The following is a 15,767-nucleotide window of genomic DNA, read 5'->3' on the forward strand; positions in this document are numbered from 1 at the left end:
GAGCCAGGGTTTAAACTTCTCCCTCTAGCTCCCTTTTTTCATTCTTTACAAAAATATTTGTGGTACTATTAGTGAACGAACGAGTGCAACACTATAAATGTAATCCAGGAGACTGTCTGAAAATGTGCGGCATTATCCCCGTATTAAAACAATATCTGCATCTCTGCAGTCCCTGTAATAGCCTTGTGTTCCCCCTTCAGACAGTGTTTCCCACTGCTGTTGGGGTTAGAGATAGTTAGGTTCAGGCAAAGTAAGGGGAAACACATATCAATGGGGAAACAGACTCTGACAGAGTGGCTGTTCCAAACAACTATAAACGTTTTTTGTCTCCAATGTGGTCGGACATAAGTCTCCGGAACTAGTTCTGATTGTTTTTGTACAGCAAACATTATTTATTCGTTTGAAAATGAAAATGATTTCCTTCAATGTGCAGTGACAGACTACCTGATTAACAAAGATGTCAGTCGTGTTTTGATTATTTGAACAGTTCCTCTAGTCCTCGTCACTCAACTCTCCCTGTCTGTGTTCTCCTCAGTCAGCCTGTGCTGACCATAGTGCGAGTTCAGCAGGAGGAAACGGCTAAGGACCCGATCCAAGCAGTCACTGGTGTTTATGGCCTCTGCTGCTCACATTTTGTTTGTGGTCCAAAAGAGAAAAAAAATATGCCTCTGCTTACTTTGCTTCACCTCAGCTGTGCTGTCGTCTCCCCCTGTCCCCTCTTACCTTTCCTCACCGCTTGCTTCTCACCTACAGTATCTTAAGTTTCATTTCTTTCCTTCAGACCTCTGCTCTTCCCACATCTCTTTTGTGTCTCACATACGCTTATCTGTATCTCTTCCAATTCCCTTTGTCTCCCCCCTCTCTCCTCTTCTTTTTCATCTTCTCCTCTCTCTATTATCCCACCCTTCCTTGCTCCCTCTCCCTTCTTTTCCAAACTCATTGCTCTCAAACACTCTCTTCTCCTCACATCAACCCCTCTCTGCCCTCCACAGTCCCACATAACTCAATTCCCACTGGTTCTTACATCTTTTTGCACTTAGACACAGCTTGTGTAACGTAGGAGACGTGTTCCCTGAAAAATAAACTGTTTTTTGAAGCTGTGTCCACCTAACATCCGCCCTGCTTTGTAAAATAGCAACAGCTTCTCAGCTATTGAGAGTGTCCCAACATTTGAAATCAAGCCCCAAATCATCTTCAATCATGTGACACAACTGTCATATCCTGGCAGCTATTTAGGAAGGTTAAAAAAAACTGGCTTGTGGCTTTACATTTAGATTCCGGTAATCATTTGGACACCCCAGAATACGAGATGGGACACTGTACAAACTGATTCGACTTAGCCCCGAAATGTCAGCATGCTTTTGATTGAGTATATGCTTGTTGAAACAGATTTGGATCAGTAGCCGTAGCTCGGCATCCCCATGTTGGAAACATTTGCGTTCGGAGCTTTTCAAACAGAACCAGACCCAAACACTTTTGAGAGACAGATAACTGTGGATTAGCAGATCTGAGGACACACACACACACAGACACAGAGGTTTGCTTTGGGACTTTAAGTCCATATTAGCCCCTAAGTTACTTTTTTTTTACCCTCAGTCTTATTTTCCTCTGAGCTGCTGATGTCTGCAAAGGCCGTGTGTGTGTCTGCATGTGTTGGTGTGCGTATGTACCCAGCATTAGCGGTTGGCACAGCCTCCAGTCAACAGTTATAAATATTCATCTACACCTGAGAGAAAACCAGACTCGGGAACTTGCCTCAGGTGGAGTCTTGGGTATTTTCGGGTGGTTTGGACAGAAAATCAACACACCTGTCAATTCCCATTATGCACTGTGGTTGCCTGTACCTGTTCAGGTTATTCTCCAGCTGGGATCACTATTACAATGTGCGGCATGACTTTAAAGGCCTGAGAGTAAATCAATGAAATTTGTTGTTAATGCAAAATAAAAACTTTTTACCTCACCGTTCACTGAGCCTTAACTGAAGTAAAAGCAAATAAATAAAAGATTTAGCCTCAACAAACGTGACAACATCCAGCATCTACCTGTCAGTGAACGTCTGCTGGGTCTGAGGTGAGGGGGACTTGCTGGTGAAGGCCGGCTGCCGCTGAATCCTGTACAGCAGAGGCTGGCAGCCGGAGCACAGAGGGCTGCTGGAGCCTGAGGACAACATGGCAGCATCGATCTCCATCTTCTCATCGAAGGTGCAGAGTTTTATGGCGGCGACGGCGGTGTTGTGGGTGTCTAGGCGCAAGGTGAAGGGCATGTCGCAGAAGACATGCTGGGGTCCGAGGTTGATGCTTTTCCCTGTGTCGGTTATCAGCTCTATGTTGGCTATGGCTGGGTTGCCTGTGACAAGGTAATACAGACAGATTGGCTTAATATGTCAGCTGTTCCACACTTAGAGTAGCAACGGTTACATCTGGAGGCCAGGACTTTGGAAGTAAAAGTCTCATTCATGTATTCATGGACAATAGTATCTGACTACTGGTTTTCTAGCCTTTCTCTCCTGGCTCAAAATAAGTACAATATGCAAATGCTTGAAATCATATAAGACACATATTATGCTCATTTTCAGATTCATACTTGTATTATGGGTCTCTACTTGAACATGTTGACATGCTTTAATGTTTATAAAACACTTCCTTTTCCTCCTACTGTATGTGCTGGAACACCTGCATTCACCCTCTGTTTGAAACACTCCCTTTTAGCAACTGTCCCTGAAAAGCCCAGTCTGCTCTGAATGGTCAGTGTCATTCGGGTTTTCTCTATCTCTGTGTCTCTGCACTGCCATTGCAGCCGGAGAATGACCGCAGTGGAGTACACCAGCACTTTGTAGCATGAAAAAAAAAACAGCAGGAATAATCAGAAGTCGGGGTGAAATTAACAACACAGGCAACCAATTTTACATTTTCCCTGACTCTGGCGTGCAGCTACATGCAGCAGTATAGGCTACATCATGTAAACACTTGCAGTAGCGTGCCCTGGGCAGATGACCATATATAAAAATCTGTCACGCACTGACATCAGCTTGTCACAAAAGTAGAAAAAAATGACTAGAAACAGAGTGTTCAGAACAATCTGAAGCCTGACATTTTTATACACAGGGAATACTTTTACATTAATTTACTTAATTATTGGAAACTTTGGCCACATTTACCATGAAGATCAAACACTGTAACTCTATAAATACGACAAAGAACAAGGAAAAGCATAATAGGTTCCCTCCAAAGATTAAAAACTGTATATATATATATATATATATGAACTGCCAGATGTGAGTGCCCAGAAACATTTCAAACATCTCCATAAGCAGCAAATTTCATACTAAGGGGGAGCTCAGTAGCTCAGTGGGTCCTTGCCACAACAGCTGCAGGCTTGATTTCAGCCTATGTCACCTCACCCCCCATGCTTAATCAGTCCTATCCTAGACCAGACCTATACATGCATTAAATGGAGAGATGTCAGGGCTTGGGAGCACCAGTCCATGCTCCATGCTTGGTCCATATGGGGACTTGAACCAGCTTCCCACGCCAAGTCCGTATGGTCCGAGCTATTGCCACCAAAAATGTTTTGAACAGTAGTGTTATCTGACATATCTGACAAACCGATGGTATTAAGTTGTTACTTACTTGAAGAGATGTAGGTGACCCAGAGGGTAAGCGCGTGTGGGACAATAGGGTTGAGGAACCTTAGTGTGAGGGTGCAGCCCTCTGTGTCGGGACATGGTGAGGTCACATTAGTGTCATAAAGGCTGAGCTCAGGACTCCAAGCCTGGAGGCTGGGATCACAGGGCTGCTCCACATCAGGTGGGCCTGGGGTTAAATGACATCACACACACACACACACACACACACACACAAACACACACACATTTGTATTCATTTGTATTCTCAATGATTCATCCATTGCATTATTCTAAAGCTGGGAACACACCATGTGTAGCTCAATCATAATCCTGATTCAGCTATGGCCATCATTATGAAGTTTGGTGAGCCTGCAGAGTCCCCCACAGAGCAGAAGAACTAACCACTGACAGTGATAGATTGATTTATTCAGACATTAATATGAACCCTTCTCTCACCCAGTTGGTTTAACACACTGGACTTGCTTTTCCTTGTAAACCTGCTGTGTAAATCTGACAAGAATTTGTGTGGAACATCCTCTCCTCCTGAGTGAAGCTGCTCTTTGCCCAGCGGTAAAGGACTGTGGTTGGACTGTAAAGGGTAAGGCATGAGTCTGAATAACTGTGTTACTGGCAGTGAGTGCATGTTTTTTCCACATGTGTGAATTTGTATGCAACGAGGATAGGGGTTGTGTGTATGTGTGGCAGTCTAACATTAACCTGTGTACATTTATGACTCATGAATAACTCTGACTTGCTACCTGTCTAACATATCTTTCATTAAACTTTTTGATAAATCTACAAACACATTTGTTCATATCAATGTATTTACCACATATCGCATGGCTGTATTGCTGGACCTGAAAACATATTTTTCCAATCAGCTTTATACTATAAATGAGGGGATTCAACGTTAACACACAACCTTCTGTCAAAGTTAGGACACTTTTGGTTATTTCAGCTGAGAAATATCTGTATTTCGTGTCTGCCAGTGCTCTTCTCGCTGGTTTGAAGTAGCTCAGTTCAAAAAAGGTGATTTTTTTTTTTTTTAAAGATTATTTTTTTGGGCTTTATGCCTTTAATATACAGGACAGTGTGAAATGGGGAGACAGAGAGAGTGGGGGGATGACATGCAGCAAAGGGTTGCAAGCCGGAGTCGAACTCGCGGCCGCTGCAGCGAGGCATCACCTCTATACATAGGGCGCCGGCACTATCCACTAAGCTACTGACGCCCCAAAGGTGATTTTTTTTTTTTTTTGCACCCAACAAAATTTAGTATTATTTGAATATGACAGCTGTGGGGTGGCCTTATGTTGCTAGGTAGATGTCACTGTGAATCAAATCTGATCATACCCACACAGTCCTGATGACGCAGGTTGCTTAAGTTTTAATAAATAATACCTCCAGTGAAATATTTTACTCTAAAATGTTTTCATGTTTTGTCCACCTCTATGTAACAGTGACCAGTTTAACCCATTTCCCTATATTACTTTTAATAACTGCCAGCAAACTCATTCTCATTAGAAACAAGAGAGAGCAGAATTTTCCAGATGAGAAAGAGTCATGCCCCCATATTTAAATCATGGCCCACATTCAAAAATGCAGCAGTAACTCTATTGCACCAGGCAAAATGAGTTGTTAATTGTTACAGTGTTAGTGATTAACACAATGGAATCACTTTACACTAGTTTTATTATCAGCTGTGTCCCAAAAAGCCACATAAAATCAGGATGTTAATGAGGTGTTACATATTTCACACCCGCTGTGATCAGCCATCTGTGGAAGCTCAAGGGGTCGCCAAACTGTCAGAAAGACAAAGAACGGCAAGTAAATAAAGTCAAGACTGGTCTAAATAGGCATAAAATTACCCAATAACTGTAAATTCTGTGGGCTGCTGAAGTTTCTTAGCACCCTAAATTTTCACAACGTTTGGAATACTAGACATGCTGATAAAACGTAGATTATAATACATGGTCATGAGTCTGAAAATACACTCCCTGCACAGGATCAATCATTTCTCCTTTACGTCTAGCTGCACAGAAATATGGAAGAAGCCCATCCTACCCACTGCTAAACAAATTTGCTTGTTAATTTCTTCTATTAAGTTCAGAAAACGTCACTTTTTTTGGTGCAGTTAAAGGAGCTGTATACGACATTTGCAGCGTTTCCATGATTCAGTGTCTGATTCAGGTTGTCTGCACATGGCTCTCATAATGGAGGTGTCTGAGTTTGCAGCCAGCAGCTAACGGTGTTAACAGCGTGAACAAGGTTAACAACGGCAACAGCAACAGACAGAGCTAACAGTGTAGAGTAGGGGGCGTTGTGCTTCTGCCGAATCTGGGTTAAGGTAGCGATTAGCTAGCTAGTAGGATGCGCACTTTTTTCCCCACATCTGTTTCAAACTGGAGGGACATGCTTTTAAAAAAAAATACTGCAACCAGAGAGGCAGAAGCTCGGACTACAACACACTCAGAGGTAGCATGACTTAATTCTCTGCTCAGGATGTCATTATTCCACTATATGTTTACATAATAAAGAAGTGTTTGCTGCTTTATTAATGCTCTGAATGCTATATACAGCACTTTTAACACACCAAACTGTTTGCTAACATGTTTGCAATAATGACTTTAGAAGGTGATAATATGTTAAGTGTTTATTTCTTGTTCCACTGCCCCCATGTGGCCAAAATTTGCATTAATGCAGCTTTAAGATTTCAAAGGCATGATCAAGCATATGAATTGTTGTGAATTGTTTGCATCCCTAAATTGTTAGAAGTATTTTGTTAATGAAAAAAGCTGGAGGAGAATAGTCATAGATTTTTATCAAATTATTGTGTCACCAGCATGGCACTGTATTTTCTGTATGACATAAAGTAATGAGCTATAATGAGCTAGGACAACAATTTCCATACAGTGAAATATAACAAATGGAAATCATTACAATCCTTTCAAACCCTCAGTTGTCTGTATACTGTATACAGTATATTAATACAAACTAACAGTGTACATACATGAACTCCTTCTGCATAGCCTCTTGTAGAACCCAAAGCACACATACCACATTGTCATCACATTGTTTTACTCTTGTACTTATTTTCTGATGTTAATGTATTCTTATTATATTCTTGTGGCGGTTAGAGTTAGGGTTATATTTCTTTACAAATTTTAAGTTTAAGCATTGACTTAGTTCTTCTGGTTTTCTGCAAACTAAACACTCCCCATTTTCATATTTTGCTATTGTTATGTTGAATACTTTTAATATTTTTGATGTTCTTTCTTCTTCTTTATTACTTAATTTATATAGACTATTACTTTACTGTAGCCACAACTCATTTTCTTCACAAGTATTATGCATTTCCATCTTTATTCGGCTTAGAAATGTGATATTAGATTTTCGTTACTCCTGTACAGGTATGGACTTTTCTACCCGTCATCCCCTCCTTCTACTCTCTGCAAATTGCAGTCCAGTGAACACCATGATGCACCTAGTTTCTCATTTTGAATTATAAACAACTTTAATGCTTGGCGCAGCACATAAACTAATGCAATCCTTCTCAACAGGAGAACAGGCTCCTGTAACAGGCTGAGGTGTTTTCTCTCAGCCTGAAAACTCAAACCAGTCCAGACTGTGGCACAGGAAGCATTTTCAGGAGATGTAAAAGGATAGTCTTGCCAACAATTCCAAGCAACAGTGTTTTGCCATTAAACTTGTGTTTTGTGTTGCCAGCCATGATATCCGCATTGAATTTGTCCAATTTCCCCTCTCCCTTTCCCCCGCTGAAGGCGATATTGCCCATCTCCGTTGGCTGACAAAGTGACCCCGCGCATCATCGTCTTCAGAAGTGGGAAAGAGTGAAAAGGGAGCCAGGGTAGCCAGCAGACTGGCTGTCTCCTCAGCTGTGTGCATACCACTGTTTAGAGTAAGACTGTAATTGACTCTTTATCATCATTATGATCCCGCAGCGAAAGAGAGGGAGCCGTAATCCCCCCTGTTCCTCCTCGCCGCTTGTTTTCAAAGCATAAATTCCAGCAGAGGATTTCCACATATTTGGGTAGAGTTTCCACAGAAGAAAAGGAAAGTGTTATTGTGTTCTTGAGGTATTTCGTTCTTTCTATCTGTACATCAACTTTCTTTCTCTTTACTTGCTTGTTTGCTTCCTTGTGTTCCTTTTTTCTCCCTTGTTTGTTTCCTCTCACCCTACATGTCCTGCCAAAGGAAACCGGGCTTCTGCAGAAATTATGATTGGAATAACAAGGACCATGTGCTTACATGAAGCGTAATGTTTCAAAGTACAGTGCTACAAGATACACTTTTTTTGGCCTTTTTGTTTATGACAGAGGTTCAATGTTTGAACAGCACCCAAACATTACCCAGAGTAGACGGTTTGCCTAATAATCCTTGTTCTCGCTTTGGCTAAAACAAGACAGAGACAGAAAGAGGTCTGTAGCTGAGGGCAATTATCATTTAATGATTTTCTGCTTTTTCCTCTTCCAGGAGCCATTAGCCTTGCACGCACCTGAAATTTACAGGGAAGAGACGTGTGTGTGTGTGTGTGTGTGTGTGTGTGTGGGGACGGGAGGGGGTTGATCTACTCTGTGGAAACAAGAGACAGAAGTAGAACTCAAGGACACAAACTTAAACCTGAAACCGCCACATTCCTCACTGTCAATAATCATTGACAGAGAAGAGGGTATCAGACGAAGCACTCAACTTAGTCAGCCGTGGATTTTAGGAGGAAAGACGGGTAATCAACAATTTGCCTCCTTACCACTAGCGGGTTTTATTTCAACTTGGCCATTGTTTATTTTAATGGATTCCAGTGGTAGAGAAATAATCTATTTGGATCAAGTAATTCATCACTGACAGACACCCTCTGTCTGTGTATCATCCGATCTATCAATTATTCCATCTAATCTAGCAAAGGAAAAACACAAGAACAAGTCAATATTTTCCTTCTTGGGGGGTTTTGTCAGTTTCAAAAAGGAAAATGATTGCATTTTTTTTCTTGTTTTTATCTTGCAGCGGGTTACTGTGCACTTCAGTCCTGTGTTTATAACAGGCTACAGTCCATCTGTCATCCCTGATGAACCTGGTTATTATCTCTTATTAAATTTTCCAACATTTTTTTTCAAATTCTTTAAAGTTTGCCTCAATTTTCTATTTAAAATATGCTTTCTTTGAATCTGTGTGCTCCTGCGAATTAAGTGCCTGCTGCAGATCAGACTGCACATGCCCACAAAGGAGAAACGGTACAACATAAAAACAGAATTAAGACTTGTTCTTTGGTTTTGGTTTCTCTGTTTATTAGATTACCCATTCAAGACGAAAAACAAGAAAACATGCAGTCTTTTTTTAAATTTTTTTTAAAGCCTATAAAACCCAAAAAACAAAATATTGACTCGTTCTTTTGTTTTTAGTTTGCCATATAAAATGGAATAACTGAATGATCGGATGATACACGGACCACCCTCGACTCAAAGTGTTGACAATTTAGTTGTGGCTTTACATGCAGCTCCAACAACCTCTCGCATTGTGTTCTGTTTATATTCACATTGATTTGAAAAAGGGGTGCATGTACAGTATGTTGCAACAAGAAAAGGGTGACTATTCTGAACACTGTTCTGTTTTTTGTTGGTCAGAAATATATAAATGTTCATCCCTCTTTTACACACACACACACACACACACACACACACACACTGTTTTGTGACTGACCAACTGCCTCCTCGGGTGTCCAGTAGCCTGACGTGTCACAGATGCGGGGTGAGGTAGCCTCAGAGGCGTACTGGTGGAAAACACCGTCTTTCTCACAGTCTCCACAGTTGATACCAGACACATGGAAGGAGGAGCTGGGACAAAAGGAAACAGAGTTTCTTAATATGAAATATTTCATTTTGTTTGTCACCTGTTACAACAAGGCAAATGTGTCTTTTTTAAGACCAGACCTTTGTTTTGTTTTTTTTTTATGGAAGCTGAAAGCAGCTGTGCTTGGGATTATATATATCAATGCCGTTATCTCGAGATCATAAGTTAATTATTTCATCATCTCGAAATAACAAAGCTTGTTTTCTCACAATATGGAGTTCATTTATGTCAATTCCCAAGAAAACGAAAGGCAAATTTCTCAAGAACACACAATAATTTGTAACTAAAAACAACTTTCGTTTTCTCAGGAATACTGGATAATTATGGAGAACTAGAAAATGAGTGTCTGGTTTATTTGATCACACCTGACATCAGCCTTCAAAGTCACTGTCATGACAGCTGGTGAGGATTCATAACAGAGTAATAACTCTGCCTGTGTTGGACCTTGATTGAAGTAAACTCTGATGCATTGGTCAATAATGCAAACTCCTTGAAATGACATTTTCAGCAAAATTAGTTGCTACACTTGACAAGACACCGTTCATGTATGCTGGCGTGGCACTCCTGATCTCTGATAAACGTTTTAAGTTTTGCAATAAGTTAAGTTAAGATTGTCTTGTTATATCAAGATAATAAAGCTCATTTTCTCAAGATAACAGATAATTATCTTAAGATAATGACATAAAAAAAAAACATTGCAAGCACAGCCTTTCTCAGCTTCAGTAGTTTTTTTACTTTAAATCGACAATGGCAGAAAGCTGAAGGATACCAAGACCAGGGCAGACAGGCAAAAGTTAAAGGAATGAGTTGCAGTAAAAGGTCAAAAATTACTCTTTTGTTGACTCTTTTGTTGACCTCTGATAAAGTGGGCCCCTTATAGGAGGCAGCCAATAGAAAGAGACTGAATCCGGACTTTGGTCTGTCACTATGGCAGCCAGAGGGATGGGGGCAGGTTGTTGGTCCATCAGCCACTTCTGGTAGACCAAGTCAAGGTAACAGTGCATCCGGGCCACTTGGTTGGGAGTGAAATGGTTGGTGCAGTTGTCATCTGATGTGATGCAATGAAAGGAAAAAGCCCAGGTTAGAATCGCAGATCATGTTCAAACACTAGCTTTCATCTAACTTCCTTGTTAATCACATGGTTAGAAATAATTAGGTTTATTGCAGACATCTGAGAGGAGGGTCAGGGTTAGGGTTAGAGGAGCTGAGATAACACCCTGTAAGTGCAACAGCAATGTCTTTTATAAACCTTTAGGAGAGCATTAAAGGAAATCTGAGTTTATCAGGCAACACTCAGATCTAATGCTGTAGCTCAGGAGTTATTTTGGATGAAAATTACCATAATGATCATATCATTCTGCTCTAAAGATACATTGACAAATGGGTGATTTAGGGACAGGTTGTCTTGAGCAAAAACTGTCATTCAGATGACAAATATATCTGCATATAAATGCAGATTCTGTAGGCAACAGAAACACATTTTGGTATCTGAAGCAATCAATCATGTTTGAGAGGCTTTGACTGCATGCAGGTAAACAGTCCTTGTAGAGAGCAAAAGAGGCGGAACGCATTGGCTGAAATGCAGTCTTGAAACCAATCCGCTACCATCTGAGAACACTGTAGCTTTTTACTGGCCTTTTTTAAAAAAATGTTTGCATTCATACGCAAATATCTCGAGATAGAGTTTAGCCAAAATGCGGTCTTGACCAATTTCTCATGTCTCAAGTTGCTAAGCGGACTGTAAACAATGACCAGCGCATGGAGAAGGAAGTCTTAGCCCAGATATCTGCTGGCTACACTGCTGAAATATTTTCAATAATACAATGTGGATACACTGACATTTGTTATTCTGACGCTGTTTTGAGAGAAAATGATGCATATGATGCTGAAATTGGCAGAAATTTCAAAAAATTTCACAAAATAAATTTATAAAGTAATGCAAGTTATTTGTATGAAGTATGCACAGTAGTTGTACCTGCTTGTGTTGCTGTGTATTACACATGTCCAGAGAAACATTACTTTTCCATAACAGCCTCACATCTGTCCACTCAATCATATCATTTCCCCAACAAATGATATAGATTAAAGACTGTTGTAACCAAGAACCATGTGTTTGTATTCTAGCTGAAATTTGTCCTGCACAAAAAAGCACTGCTTCTAATTATGCAGTCAGATGTTAGACAGTACATCTGTTTCATGTCCTCCTTCATCACTATTCTGATAATGTACAGTGTATACACAACAATGCTGTGTAACTGACTTGGTCTGCGGGTCATTGATCATTTTCAACATGTCTGACAGCATGCCTGCAAGTAAGGAAACTGAATAATGTTTATTCATGGTACCTGTGTAACTCATGTAATTGCTATACGGTGTGTCTTGGTACATGGTGACTCCACAGGTATCATTGACGGCTCCAGGGTCGTGGCAGGCTTTGGATTTGGGTGTTGGTGCAGTGTCAGCACACAGATCTCCTGTCTCCATGGATGGGGTGGTCTCCTGCAAGTGCATATGACAAAACAAATAGCAGATGATCTCAGAGGAAGTGTGGACACTTTACAGACAACAGACGAAGAACGACCCCTTTTATATTTAGCTGAACGTATATAATTCAAATGATTAAAAATATCAGCAGGTTCACATTAAGCATGTGGCAAGTGTAGACATAAAGACTGAAAAAGACACAGATACAGAACAATAGAAATCTGATGAGAAAAAAATCCCAAAAAGGAAATGCAGCACAGCTTTGCATCATGAAAACATCGTCCTATGTAGTATTATCAGGAGGAGAAGATTTTACAGTCCGACCTGACATGGGTCATCACAGGAGTCCCGCTCGCTCACCCCCTTGAAGACATGGTACAGTCCAAAGATGTGGCCCATCTCATGGATCATGGTGTTGTGGTGGCCCATAGTACCAAAGTAGGATGGGTTCAGCACCATCCCACCTGAGGACAACAGATCAAATTCACAGTATGGGTCATAATATTATTATTATCTAGATATTTTTCACTTTTATAAGACAGTCCGTCACAGCAAATACATTTCTAGTGACTGAAAAGTGAGAAAGGGCATGTGAGTCTTCACAAGATGCAAATCTAAAATTGCTCTCTTTTTCAGATCTGCAACACCTCACTGTTTTTCAACAACTGAGCCAGTTCAGTGCCCTTTGGCAAGACAATAAAGGAAATCCCCAGATTCAGCTTCTGTTCTGCATCTAAGAAAAAAAAAAAATTCAAAGCCCAGGGAGGGGGTTAATATTCCAAGATAAGACTCTGAATTTCTGAGATTAAAGTCATAAATTTGTGAGAAAAAAGATAGGAAATTCTCTTTGATTCATTGTAAGAATATTTTTATAAGGTTTCAGGAGCACAAAACAAATCAACTGATCCCAAACAAATGTTGTATTTTCTGTGAAAGTCCAGATCCTAGCTACCACCTGTATCTATCCAACTCCAGGTTTAGGCCTATACTCTGTGCCACCACAGCAAGCTGGAATCTCCAAAAGAGAAACAGACCTCCATGGTAAACGACTGAGCTCTGTGACATTTTAAACCAATTAGGAATGAAGTAAAACTTAAGTACTTTAATCCCAAAACAGGAAATAGGATAAGGTAAGGTGCCTACGGGTGGACATGGGTCGTTTTTGCCTGCTTTCAATATAGAGGAATGCTCTGCCAAAACCTTTGCCTCATTTTCCTGATAACTGGCAACTTTCACCACTGTTTTATCTTTTACATGAGAAATTTAATGGCCTTGGAGCCAACATGTGCCACTGAAAATGCACTAAAATATACCTGCTACTCTCAACACCAAAGCCACTAAAGATGATCAGAAAGAAAACATCTAAATCAATCATATGGACAAAGATGCATTAATGTTATGAACTTCATACATTATATATAGAAAATAAACCACCAATATTTAAAGACTGATACTAGGCTGCATGAGTCGGTTTACGGTGCAGCAGAATGTTTAAAGAAGGCCGATAAATGAACTTTGAAGGTGTCATACAGTAGGTATCATAAGTCCATTTGCATATAAAAAGGTGGGATATGAATTCTGTGTGACCCACACTTAACACAGTGTAATGGTAGGTAGGCAGGCTGGATTCAGAAAGATAGATCATAATGAGAAAACAGAAGGAAAATCAGACATCCTGTCTAATCATGAATGGTTGCTTGGAAAAGCATTCTTTAACAAGCCTGCGTGGAAGAACACAGTGCATGGAAAAATACCATTGTTACGTTTCCATAAGCACACTAAATTACTTTTCTAATAATGATGATAACGACCTCTCTACATCCGCTCTGAAGTACATGTTAAGTATGTGTGCTAACATGCTTTTTGCTTGGATCTTGTGTGTATCCTCTGCCCCTTGCTTAAGGTTATGATTTAAGTGCTGTTTATTGGTCTGTCCGTTAGGGGAGACCAGGGATAGCTGTAACATGGGTGATAGCACCTTCAATTCCTCCAATCAGAAACAGGCTAGAGTAATGAAACTCACTCTGCACATGCTCAGTTAGATTGCCCTTTTGCTTACAAAAAAGGAGCCACATTTGAAGCTTCCAGAGTAAGGATGTCAATGTGCTCAAACAGCTAACCACTGAGAATAATTTTGACCAGTGACTACACTATATTTTGCTGCTCTTCAGTTTACTGCACTGCACACTACCCGGATCTGATTGGAGACAGACAGCCGGCTTACCACACAGAAACATAGTGCCCACCCTCGGGTCTCCAGTGGTCAGCCAGCCTGGGCCACTCTGCACTGTGCACCAGCCAGGTCAGGTGGGAGCTAGCTAGCAGCAGCGCTCATTCTGCGATTACCACTAGTAATGCCGTCCCAACCTGACAGCATTGCTTTGGAAACATTGTGCCCACTTTTCAGTCTCCTACTGGGTCACCCCGCCTCAAAATTGAGCTGCTTATAATCGCAAATGAGTGGCGTTGTAAGCTAACTTAGCTCCCACCTGACCCAATGCGGAGAAGCCAAGGCTACCGTTAGCTAACTAGCATAGAACAAACAATAGGATACAGGCACTAAGTTTCCGCATGCTAATGCAGCTAGCTGGCAGTCTGTCCGCAAAGACCTTCATACAGATTGTGCTTTAAATTGCAGTGCTAAAGCTCACAATGAGTTAATGGAAAGCCTATTTTATCTCATGCCACTTTCTGTTTTTCTTTTTTTCCTTAAAAATTAATTGGTTAGTTATCGGTTAAAGGGTGTCAAAATTAAGAGAAACTGACATCCCTATTCCAAAGAAAGTTTTTTAGAAAAAGTTTTTTTTTTGTTTGTTTGTTTTGTTTTGTTTTTATTCAGGTAAAAATTAAACTTCTCTATCAGTGTATTTTTTGGATACTGTTCTGAAATTAAATTTCTAATAATCCAAGCAAGTATAATTAGAATGAGTGTTTTTAAGCTAAAATTAGAATTGACAAATGTTAAACTAGTAGTCAGGCTTGTTGACATGAGATGAAAACATGACTGATGATACGATAACGCCTTGTTACAACTGTCCCTGGTCTCCCCTAGTTGACAGGATATCTCAAAATACATTCACAGATCTCAATAAAATTTGGTAGGAGGTTTGTTCATGCAAGAGCAAGAGATTTGTTTTGCTGTGGATTTTCTAAAATGTTTTTTAACAGGACAAGATGATGCATTGTTGGATATTTTTTACTAATGTACCTCTCTGAACGAAATATAATTCTGTCAGTATTTTCATGCAGGTTCAGGTGCGGATTAAGACAAATCTATATATTTTATACTATTAAAGAAAAACAACAAAACAAATTTAATTAGAAAATGACAGACAAATAAAAATACAAATCATTAACAAAGTATTCCAAAGACAGCAATTTTAAAATCAGCTACGGTTTTGGGGCTATGGTGAATTCTTACAAAAATTGCCTAAAAGTGGAGATACAGGTTTTCTGCAGCATGCTGATAATCGCGGAATCAAGAACAGACATGACAGTTATTGGTTTTCTAATTAGAAACAGCATGTTCAGTGGTGGAGACTTTGAACAATGAAGACATTAAATACGAAGACACTAAACAACAGGGCCTCCGGAGACGACTTGTCATCTGCTAACTTGTTTTTAAACAGGGACAGATGCTGAGCAACAGAAACAAATGTCATGTGGGAGACATTCAGCGGAGGACTAAATTCAACAGTTTAATTCGAAAATATAACATCTACTCTGGCAATAAGACTGGTAGCATCAAATCATCCCCATTTAAATTAATAATTATCCCAAGCCCATACGTCTACAG

General features: G+C 40.2%; 1 protein-coding gene across 2 annotated transcripts in view; it reads right to left on the minus strand.

Moving 5' to 3' along the window:
• The window catches only part of pappa2 (pappalysin 2), a 110,826-nt gene that overhangs the window by 65,265 nt on the left and 29,794 nt on the right, over nt 1-15,767 (minus strand). Inside the window, exons 6-11 of one of the 2 annotated variants that reach the window (XM_078172928.1) lie at nt 12,296-12,435; nt 11,833-11,986; nt 10,343-10,535; nt 9,338-9,471; nt 3,630-3,812; nt 2,043-2,346 (exon numbers count right to left, since the gene is read on the minus strand). In XM_078172928.1, the coding sequence (XP_078029054.1) occupies nt 2,043-2,346; nt 3,630-3,812; nt 9,338-9,471; nt 10,343-10,535; nt 11,833-11,986; nt 12,296-12,435 (1,108 nt within the window). Of the gene's footprint in view, nt 1-2,042; nt 2,347-3,629; nt 3,813-9,337; nt 9,472-10,318; nt 10,536-11,832; nt 11,987-12,295; nt 12,436-15,767 lie in introns of both variants that reach the window. The other variant, XM_033651483.2, reaches the window with a different exon arrangement.

The sequence above is a fragment of the Epinephelus lanceolatus genome, chromosome 12 (assembly GCF_041903045.1).
Source record: "Epinephelus lanceolatus isolate andai-2023 chromosome 12, ASM4190304v1, whole genome shotgun sequence".
NCBI classification, from domain to species: domain Eukaryota; kingdom Metazoa; phylum Chordata; class Actinopteri; order Perciformes; family Serranidae; genus Epinephelus; species Epinephelus lanceolatus.